Source organism: Protopterus annectens, chromosome 1.part1 (genome assembly GCF_019279795.1).
Source record: "Protopterus annectens isolate FY-2018-M chromosome 1.part1, PAN1.0, whole genome shotgun sequence".
NCBI classification, from domain to species: domain Eukaryota; kingdom Metazoa; phylum Chordata; order Ceratodontiformes; family Protopteridae; genus Protopterus; species Protopterus annectens.
The window spans coordinates 808,653,452-808,665,528 of NC_056726.1; the positions used below are offsets into that span (position 1 = coordinate 808,653,452).

Here is a 12,077-nt window from a genome sequence, read left to right on the forward strand (position 1 = left end):
GGTCTTTCACTTAGGAATCCCTTATCCCTTTATCTTTGCCTATACATTGATATCAATCCCTGATATGGAAGGCATTCTCTTAACTTGCAATCCAATGTTCTTCTGTGCCTCACCCAATTATATTTCCTTTCTCTCTCTCTAGTTATTTGCTTCCAATACCTTGGTTCTTTTGCCAGTTTTCTCCAGTGAATTCCAGCCTCCTCTTGCATATTTTCCGTACCCCTACTTGCAGTAATCCCTATTGGTAAAATCTCCTTTCTCCTTTCATGTGTTGGCTTAGATCTTAGAATACTTTCTGGAACTTAGTGAATATGATATCCTGTATGGTGGTTATTATTCTCCTTAAGGATCTGCATACACAATCCCACTCTCTTCTTATTTCTTAAACTCTCTCCATGCTTCATCATCCCTTTCCACAATGAATTATAACATTCTGCTGGAATTATGTATATGAGCTTTAACTACACCATTCTAAAATATCCCTTCAAATCAGGTAATCCTAAATCATCTTGTTCTATTTGAAGGATCAACTTATCTCACTTAAAACTTGCCCTCTTTCTCTCTCAGATAAATTTCTTCAACTCATAGTTTCATAGTTTAGTACTAGGCTATCTGCCACGAGGCATTTGCAAGCCTAGCCCTAGAGATGTGGCTTTCGCCACCCCATGTAGAGGTACTAAGGTGTATAGAATAAATTTAGAATACTGTGCCTTTGTCTAGTAGTGACACACTGAAGACCCCCTTACTTATTAAAATTAGTTTACTGTGCCTCTGCTAAGTAGCGATACAGGGGTGACCCCCGGGGTAAACCTACGATCTCCCAATAATTAATTATTGTCCACAACTTCTCCTCAGGTTGATAAAAATATGCCTGACCTGTATATAAAACTAAATGGAAACAAAAACATTTTATCAGCTTGTATCTTACTATCCATATTCATATAACAAAGCTTCCATTTTTTCATTTTTTGTAATATCTTTTGTTTAGTCTCTTCCCACATATCCTTAGCTGCCACAACAGAAGCAGTTTTAATCCGTACCCCTAAATACTTAATATTATTATGTCAACATTTGCTGAACCAAGTCATGAGTGTACATTATTTATGGCAATAGCCTTGTTTCATCTTCATTAATTTTATATCCCGAAAAGACTTGAAACTGTCTCAAAATGTTAAACAAGACCGAGATGTCCTTTATTAAATTTATCATCTGCAAATAAATCCAACTTTTCTTGATTATCACACTGATTATATCCTTGAATTTCCAAGTTCCTTATCTTCTTTGCCAAATATAAAGCAAATAAGAAATGGTAAAAAGGATATCCCTGTCTGATTCCAGTGTTCAAACACACTTTATCTGACAGGAACCTTCTCCCCTTATTTCTTGCCTCCGATCCTTCATATAATATAATAATTAGCCTTATTATTGTATGAGGAATACAAATACTTCTATTGCCCTACTCTTAAAATCCTAGTTTACCCTGTCGAATGTTTTTTCTGCATCAAGACCCACCAACAGTGATATTTTCTTACATTCTGCTTCCCTCTAGAGCATCACTGTTCTATTAATGTTGTCAAATGTCTCCCTCACCTCCACAATTTTAGTTGGTATAGACACAAACACTTTATAATCATGGTTTAAAATCAAAATGGGTGAGTGTGAGAGGTCTTTACCCACTTTGGGTAATAGTCTCCAGAGCTTTCTTGTAAGATGATGGCGCTACCCCCTTTTAAAATTCTATTAAATAAAATCATACAGATCTTTATCACTTTCTTCCCTCATAACTTCCAAACTTCCACAGGAATACCATCTGTTCCTGGAGACTTTCCTGCAGGTTGGTTATATATCATTGTTTTTATCTCATCTCCTCCTATCTTAATTATTAGTTGTTCAGCCTCATCTTCCTCTAATCATGGCATAATTAAGTCTTCCATAAATGCTTCTATTTGTGCTCTTTCTTAGTGTCCACATTCCTCTGTTTTATGCAAATTTTCACAAAATTTCTAAAATATCTAATACCTACACTATCTAATATCTACCTTAACCCCGGAAACTACCCTAGGAGACCCTTGTTAAAATCCAGTCCATGATCCTAAACAGCCCACCCCAATACAGGACAACATGGATATGCAATTTCCAAATGTCTGTGTGGCCAACTTGGTAGATTTGAGCATCTTAAGGCAAGATAGCAATTATCTCATGTTCTCAGAGAAACAGTTAATCATTAAAGAAAATAACATGGTATGCAAGAGATGTAAATACACAACTTGCTTGGAGGTAAAAATCTCACATATAAAGGAAGTTGTCAGGAATACCCATAGTACATCCCTCACAGACAGCACACCACACACATATAGATTGCCTTATGCCGAGGGGCTTAAAAGGAATCTTTCCAAATCCACCTACTGGCAACACTGCTCCTCAGTAATCACTAGAGCAGCACCAATAACAACACCAAACATCTCACATAAGCCTACACCCAATGGCTCCCTAACAGCAAATCCTATAAGGAAAGGATATACCTTAGCTAATACTCTTGTCACTGGGGACTCCATTGTGCAATGGACAGATACCCCATACACCGGGTTAGGCAAGGAGAAGATAACAGTTAGTTGCCTATCTGGAGCCATGATCTACAAAACCAAACACACATTCAAGTTACTACACCCTAAGGTACAAATATGATTCTATCATAGTCTATGTCGCAGTACCTACCTCAGACATACCTCACTGGACTACATGAAAAAAGTCATAATGTATCTCTCAGAATATGTGTCACAGGTATGCGCCTTGCACTGAGCAGCATCCTACCTTCACCAAGGATCATGCCACAGTATGAACATAAAATGATTAATTTTAATAATTGGCTTAGTTTCTACTGTCACTCCAGGGGCATCAAATATTTGCCAGCGTGGGAGAACATCGTCAAAAGACCATGTTGTTTTGCCAAGGATAGGTTGCAACTGTCCCTCCAGGCTTTCAGATATTGGCTAAAATTTTATCCACTCTTTTAGAGCCTTTTATTATACAATGGCAAAAAGAAAAAACTACCAACATATTGAAAAAGTCTACAAGCAACCTTAAAGTGTTACTGCTCAAAGCTCAGAGCCTAAACAAAAAAACTCCATCCTGCAAGCCCTCCTCACTCTGGAGAATGTAGACATCTATGCTGTGACTGAGACATGATTTAAAGCTATAAAAAAGTACTTTAGCAGTGCAAGGCTATAGTGCCTTCCATACATTTAGGCCAACAACTGCACTGTCTGGAGCAAAAGGTGGAGGTGTCTCAATCTGTGTTAGCAACAAACATACCTCCAAGTTGGTTAAATAGGATGATATCATGGAGCTCATCCACATGTAAGCCGCTGTAGATAAGATCTCTCAGCATATCATGGCTAGCTACAGGTCACCATCTATGTTTCTAGAGTCTCACAACTCTTACATAAACCTACAAGAAGCACTTGCCATCCAAACAAATGCCCTATTCATGAATGACTTTAACTACCTCTCTACAGACTTGGAGATATACACTGCCTTAAACTCACAGGCACAATGCTTCCTGATCTTTATTAACAAAAAACACCCTGAAACAGAAAGTGTATGCTCCAACCAGAGGATCAAACATACTGGATCTGGTACTCACCAACATAGCAGAGCATTGCACCCCCCCATTCACTGTGTCATATCCTCACTAGTGAGGTCGGATCACAAAATTGTCTCATTTGATCTGTAGTAAAAATCAATGGGCAAAATCCATCTAAACCAGTAACAGTGAAGAACTATTCAAAAGCAAACTATGTCCTATTAAGTGACAGTTAGCCAAAATTCAAAGTTCCCCTTAACCCCGAGACTAAAGTTGTCTATGCAGAATTATTCACAGAGTTCCTATACAAACATGTGAATGGCTGCATACAGGCTACTGTACCTACCAGAAATAAACCCCAAAATCAACACTAAAAACAAAGCCCACTGGTGGAATCATTACCTAATAAAAGAAAAAAAACTCATGGCCAGAATTACGGGGAGCAACTCCCTTAAAGAGAAGTGCTCTCTTATACAACTACACAAGAAGCTAAGAGGTCTAAGTAGATTCAACAAGGCCAATTACAAGGTCAGGATAGCTTCACCCCCCCCCCCCCCAAGTTCCACCAGGTAAAATCCCCTCCAACATATTTCCTCAGCTACTGGCAGGGATCAGGATCTGGCAGCACTTGCTAATGCCAAGAACACCACCTCCATGGTCCCAAAAACACCCCGGCTGCCTCCTGAACAGTCTAAAACATTACTTATCAGGGCTACTTGAGGCACTCTTCAACTACAGCCTTGAAACAGGCTGTGTTCCAAATGAATGGATAACCATAACAGTCATTCCCCTCCAAAAGAGTAGACCATTAATTGACCCAGGGAACTACAGACCCATCAGTCTAACAAGCCTAATATGCAAAACCATGGAATGAATAACCATGGAAATGACAAACAAGGACATTGGCAGCCTACAGACACTGGGCCCATCTCAATTTGGTTTAAGAGGAGGTCATGCCTACTTAACCTGGTAGAGGTGACTGAGAGGGTCATCAAGGCAATGAGTGAGGGTAAAACAGTACATATTGCGTACCTTGACCTGACTAAGGAATTCAATACAATTCTCCACTCAGGCATTGTTGACAAGCTCTCTGAGCTAGGCATAAAGCCTTGTATAACTTGCTGGAATGCCAGCTGGTTCACAGATTGGACCAAAGAAGTCAGGATCACTGAGACTACCTCCACCAACAGACCGGTCACCAGCAGAGTACCCTAAGGCTCTTTGCTGGGCCCCACTCCTATTTGGCATCTACTTCTCGAAAGTCAACACTAATAGTCAAAGCCTTTGGCTCACCAAGTTCACAGATAACTGGGAAGGACCCCCCAAGACACCATGCTGCAAATTGGTTTAACACAGAAAAATGACTGGTGCCAAAGCCATGGTCTAATACCAAAACATTCATTATAATGCCCTTTGGGAAACTGTCAATCCAAGTTAACTACTCCATCAATAAAACATGTCTAAGAGTCAACCCAGTAGTAAGGAATCTGGGAACATATGTAGGCTCCAATCCAGCCTTTAACCAACACCTAGCTAAGATAATAAGAAAATCATTCTATGTTGCCCAGTAAGGGTATGGCATCCAGGTCAAAGCAAGTTACAGTACAACTCTGCTCGGCTCTAATCAGACATATCATTGAATACAATGCCCCTTTTGGCATGTATCTATTTGCAACACTTGGAACACCCACAAAGGTTTCTCACTAGGAGAATTTAGGGCATGAATATTCTGCCCTACACTGATTACCTAAAGGTTCTGTCACTGTATTCAGTCTTCTATGGGATGTTGACGGGATCTTTGCCTGGCTTACGGGGCTTCCTCAGACCCAGCCCTGATGGATCTGTTGAGCATGCTCAAAAATAATACCAGAAACACTAGATATGGGGATCTGAACTTCGCGTGTGATATAAACAGAAGATGGTGGAGAGAGAGTTATGTATCCAAAAGGATCCCTGCACTATGGAATAGGCTCCCCACTGATATAAAACAGAGTTCATCCCTGACTATATCTAAATGAAAACTTGACAATGGATGGGAAATTGTAAATTTACCCTGGTCTGGCTCCCAGGTCCCTTATGGACAGAGACCATTAATAAGAAAAGTATTATCCTAACTAATCCCCCCTACAAATCCTTAGTTACCTCTCCACTAACTTGCCCTCTCCGCATATAGATGTCCATGATACTCGGGACCCAAATGGTTTTAGGTGCATGGCTAGGCTTGTAAGGGCCTTAGTGGTCATTAGCCTAGTAACAATCTGTGAACCTTTACACTATCTCTAGTTATTTTTGTTTTCAGAGGCTCACTAAGTTTGGTAGCAACCCTTTTTAGTTTCCATTGCTTAAGTCACTGTGCTAAAAGTTTTTGTGCTCTGGAGTTATCAAAAAATAGTTGCTTAACAGCAATCTTACTAAACTTGTATGTATTACCCAAAATATCTTATTTTCTCTTTAGCAATCTGCAGTTCCTCCTCTTCTTGTTTTATGAGATTCACTTTATTCTGCAATACTTTCAGCTTTGTCAGCCCGTCTAAATAATTCTTATTACTTCTTTACCATCTCTCTCTCTCTTTTTTTACCCTGCTTTTAAACTCAATTTTCATTTCATCACACTCATTAGCTATTCTTTCTGAAGAAATTTCTATTTTACCTAATAACTCTCAAATAATTTCTACTACCCAGTCCTTAAATTCTTCTGTTTTTAAAAGGTAGGTAGGAGAGAGCCAGTGTCTCATTTTTACTTCATTAACCTGTGTCTAACTCATATTTCTTGAGCTCTGACCATGCTATTCTAATCTCACAAAAAATTCAATACAAAACATAATTCAACACCCCTAGCAGGTTTTAGAAAGTACTAGCCAGGAATTATATATAATGGAAACTCCTGACAGTTGGAGATTTTTGACATAATAATATCCATTGTTGTAAACAACAAGCAGAAACAGTGACACAACCACACAAAACTATGAAACATGAAAAACTACATACCTGAGAAGGCTCATTCTGAAGGCTTCCAGATTCAGTCAGAGAGAAGGAATTGTTCAATAATGACATTTTCTTGATAAAATTAATCTGTTTGGACAGTTTAAAAACACAAGCATCAGAAAATGATTTGCATTGCACAGTGTTATATGTCTTTCTTTTGTAGAACCCAAATGGTGCAACTGACAAATTGCCTTAAGATGCTTAATTTAGAGATATATCTGAATAAACATCTGCAGTCGGAAATATGAGGTGATTATGTACAAAGTTATGACAAGTATACGGTTAATAAAAAAAACTTAGAAGACAGCCATCATTAGAGCAATCTTCTCTCGACAAAATATGTAGCAGGCTTGACTGATCAGACATATATAAACTATTTTATTTTATTTAAGAATTTGTTTATTTTTTTTGGTAGTTAGCTTAAACTTGTTTCTCTTTGCTCATATGTAATCCTCACATTTGCATGGTGCTGCTCTTCGAATAGCAGCAGTTAGCAGCACCCCTGCATAGACACAAAACCTAGAAACTCAGTTTTTTCCCTAAACAACTGTCAGTGAAACTCTTCCAAGCTTTTCTGCTGCTCTAGGAGCAACTCAGTTGCGCACTGAGCAGTGATGCCTTACTGATCAACCTTAGCTTACACAAAGTTTAGGTCCCTCTTATAGTCTCAGAGCTGTGGTCCTGCCAAATTAACCCATTCCCCTCCCTAATGAAACATACAGTAACAGTCTGCTATCATGGATGGGCAGTTTTCCCATCATCTCTGGCCAGCCTGACAGATATCGGCATCCTGAGGCAAAGTAGGAAGTCTCTTAGGTATACCAGCAACCACTTACTCCTGAAACAAATACTTTATGTGAGAGATGTAGTTACACTAAGAAATTGAAGGCAAGACTCTTACATAAGAACAAATTGAATGCCAAACAGGTTATTAGAACATACACACTTCCCACACTAAATAAGGACACAACACATAAACCCACATATGCAGAGGTACTCACTAGTAATTTACCAAAAGATCAGAGGCCTACCAAACAGAAGCCACTTACACACATAACAATGTAACAAACAACCACAACACATAATAGCACACACCCCAGTGTCTCAACAAATAACCCATAAGACTTAACATCACAAAACCTAATGTACTGGTCAGAGGTGACTCCATTGTGAGAAACACGGATGTTGCCCTCACCAGGCTGCATAAGGAGTGGGTTATGGTTAGCTGCCATCAGGTGCCAGGATTCATCAAGCCACTCAAGCACTCAAGTCACTCAACCACAAGTACCGGCATGACTCCGTCATAGTCCATGTGGGGGTGAATGACTCGAGATGTACCTCAGTGGACTATATGAACAGAGACATGACTGAGCTCTCAGATTATGTGCAACAGGCAGGTATAAGCCTAGCCTTAAGCAGCATTCTACCTTCTCCAAGGATGATGCCACAATACAAACAAAAACTGATTGACTTTAACAAGTGACTTATCTTCTGGTGATAGCCCAAGGGGATCCAATATCTGTCAACCTGGGAAGACATGGTTGACAGGCCACGCTGTTTTGCCAGAGATGGTCTGCACCTGTCTCCTCTAGGCTTTCAGATACTGGCAAAGGCATTACCCACCCCCATTGTGCCTTTTTTCAGGCAGTGTCAAAATAAAAAACCTCCCAACATAATAAAATCCTCTCTAGATAAACTCAAGTTACTGCTGCTTAATGCTAGCAGTCTAAACAACAAACTGCACTCCCTGAAATCACTCCTCACTTTGGAAGATGCTGATGTCTGTGCAGTCACCGAGACATGGTTCAAAGGTGCCAAAAGCACCCAGAACATGCAGGGCTACAATGCCTTCCATACATTCAGACCACAAACTGAGAAGGAAAGAACCAAAAGAGGAGGTGTATCCATCTTCATTAAGGATAAGTACACCTCGAGACTGGTCAAACAGTATGACTCTCTTGAGCTACCCCATATCCAATTAACTATAGGCAAAGCTCCTACCACATCATAGCTAGCTATAGGTCCCCCACCATGAAACAAGAAAAGCACACCACCATACCTGGACTTACTGGAGTCACTTGCCATACAGCCCAACACCTTACTCATAGGTGACTTTAATTATCCTACCATCAACTGGGAAACATACACGACCACAAACATGTTGGCTCAGAGATTCTTGGACTTTGTCAATGCAAATGTTCTTGAACAGCTAGTCAGCACACCCACAAGAGGCTCAAATGTCCCGGACATAGTATTTACTAACATGGGACAGCATTGCACCTCCCCTGTGTGATGTCCTCCCTGGTAAGATTGGACCATAAATCAGTCTTGTTCGATGTAATCCCATCAAGCTGAAAAATGGTGAAGAATTTTTCTAAGACAAATTACCTCCTACTAAATGATGGTATAAAAAGTTTCAAAGCCCCCCGACACAGATAATGTGTAGTCTTATGCAGAGGTGTACACCAATGCCCAGTATAACCACTTAAGCAGTTGTGTAGAATCTGCTGTAACTGACTGGATTAAAACCAGGTCTTGCCAAAAAAACAAGCTACCCTGGTGGACCCCTAGTATAAACAGGCTATACAACAACAGAAATAAACTAGTGTCCAAGAATAAGAGGGAACTGGTTCATCAGAGGCAGAAATCCCTCTCTAGCTTGAACAAACAAATTACAGATCTTGTCAAATCCTCCAGAGCTAATTATGAAGCAAAAATGGCCTCCCTAGCTTAGGATAATCACAATGCAACTATGTCTGAAATCTAAAAGGGAATACCCAGCTATGCACTGAAATGGTTGTGGATGCACCACCCATACTCAACTGGAGGTAACAGCCAACCTGCTAGATGGCAGATTTGGAGAAAAATTCACCCTCCTGTCCCCTCCAGTCATCCCCCAAAGTATACCTGCCACCATTCCTCAGTCTATTATCTCAAGAGAGCAGATCATCTCGGCATTCTTCAAGGCCAAAAACACAGCATCAATGGGACCAGAGTCGCCTTCTAAACAACTTAAAACATGACCTACCAGACCTACATGGATCCCTTTTTAACCACACCCTGGGAATTGGCTATGTTCCAGCGGAATGGAGGACAGCAACAGTAATCCCTCTGCACAAAGGAGGACCATCAACCGACCCTGGGAATTACAGGCCCATAAGCTTGACTAGCCTCATCTGCAAGGCCATGGAAAGAATCATTATGGACCTTATTAACAAGAACACAGGTAATCTCCAAACTCTGGACCCAACCCAGTTCATATTCATTAAAGGTAGATCATGCCTGTTAAACACAGATGACTTCTCTGAGAAAGTCACCAAGGCCCTGAACGAGAGAAAGACAGTGCATACCGATGATCTTGACCTAGCCAAGGCATTTGACACTATCCCCCACTCAGGTATTATAGAGAAACTCTCCCAATTGGGAATTAAACCCTACATTACCAGATGGGTAGCCAACAGGCTCACCAACAGGACACATACAGTCAAAGTGGCTGACTTCACCTCTAGCAAAAGACCAGTCACCAGTGGCGTACCACAGGGTTCTATGCTGGGCCCTTTACTGTTAGGAATTTATTTCTCAGAAGTCCAGGCAAACTTGGACGGCCTGTGGCTGACCATGTTCACTGACGACTGCAAACTGGGAGCAACCATTGAGTCCCTCAACGATGTTAATATACTGCAGACAGGGTTAACACTGGCAAATGACTGGTGTCAAAAGCACAGATTAAAGCTTAAAGCTAAATGAGCTAAAGGAAAAAAATGCATTATTATTCCCTTTGGAAAAGCTGACATCACTTCAGTTACATTATAGACAGCACCCCTCTAAGTGTAGACCCAGTGGTATGTGATCTAGGTACTCAGGTTGATAGAGATCTGAACTTTGACCACAATGTATAGACAGTAGTAAGGAAATCCTTCTATGTGGCACATCTTATAAGTAAAGGCATCACATCTAGATCTAAGGATGTTATAATTCCATTATACTCGGCCATCATCAGACTAAAAATTGACTACAGTGTTCCCTTATGCATGTACCTCACCTAACACCTGCAACAACTGGAAACATCACAGAGGTTTTCCACCAAGAAATTACAGGGTACACAAAACAAGTATTGTATGGAAAGACTTAAAGCCCTGTTGCTAAGGGGTGACCTATTCTTAGCTTACACGGTAGTCTTTGTTCCGGCCCTCATGGAAATGCTACACATTCCTAAATCAAACTGCAGGAGTGTCACTTGCTCCAGGGATCTTAACCTAGCCTCTGACATGATCAAGTCATGCTGGTGCGAGAGAGATACATCTCCCAGAGACTGCCTTTTCTCTGGAACAAGCTTCTAATTCACGTGAAACAGAGCCCCTCCATGACTGTCTTCAAATGTAACTTAGATCAATGGATGGGTAACAGCAAATTAATTCCAGAGGTGGTGCCCTAGTCCCTCTTGGAGAGATGTCAGTATTAACTATCATAGACCTTTACCTTTGCGAAATTCACTCACCTAACCACCAACAATTGGGCAACTTGGGTGAAAAATAGCTCGGTTTGTAAGGGCTCTACGACCATTAGCCTAGTAACCTCCTTTGAAACTATTAAACAATTAAGGCCACATATTACCTCAGTTAACAGTATAGCTAGTTGTCTTGTCAAATAATTATTGCAAAAATTAGCCCCATCTAGATATTTTCCCATAGTTTCTAACGCCAAAGAAACCACCAACTACAGGTTTGCTGTAAGCTGTTCCCATCATCTCTGACAGAAGCAAAAAGGACAATCTTTGTCCCCAGCATTTATCAGCACCTCTCCTACTACACAGCTGATGTTGTTTGCGGATGCAACTGCACACTTCAAACACTAACATTTACTAACTTGACCAGGACAACAGAATTTTCATAATGGTCAGTACTGGGGTTAGTCACACAAGACCCTGATCATCCAGGATGGAAAGACCAGCCTAGTAATAACAGATAACACCTTCATGCATGAAAAAAGCAGCATCAGAGCTCATGTGCTACAGTTGTTGACCATATCCTGTGAACATATTATTTCACATTGCATTAAGCATTTGCCACTATAATTAGAATATACATAGCTTTCTGTAATGTCACTGGAAAAAACATTTTTTCAGTTAATATCTAGCCATCTGATAAGTGAGGCAGATACAATCTATAGTGAATAGAGTGAAAATTCTGTAACTGTGTACTGAACTGGGCTGTATGAGTACAACAGCAGCCTTTATTATTTATTTATTGATATCTGATTACCAGGAAAGTCTGACTGGGTAGACGACCATTTTCAGCAGAGGCCCAAGGAGAAAAGTTCTGAATTATTACAAAACATTTTAAGAACAATATTTTTATAATCTTCAAAAAGAAAACAAACACATTTGTAGTTTAAATAATTATAACAAACAGACATAATATAAAACACTGGTTAAAAATCAGTACAAGGTGTATCGTATTTATATCCCTAAATCAAGAGAAGCATCCTCCTCCACCTACATTCTAACTTC

At 40.2% G+C, this 12,077-nt stretch overlaps 1 protein-coding gene across 2 annotated transcripts in view; it reads right to left on the bottom strand.

Moving 5' to 3' along the window:
• LOC122807281 (uncharacterized protein ZSWIM9-like) overlaps positions 1–12,077 on the bottom strand; it is a 465,391-nt gene that overhangs the window by 255,401 nt on the left and 197,913 nt on the right. For both annotated transcript variants that reach the window (XM_044078413.1, XM_044078404.1), the window contains one exon: positions 6,572–6,655. In XM_044078413.1, the coding sequence (XP_043934348.1) occupies positions 6,572–6,655 (84 nt within the window). The remainder of the gene's footprint in view (positions 1–6,571; positions 6,656–12,077) is intronic.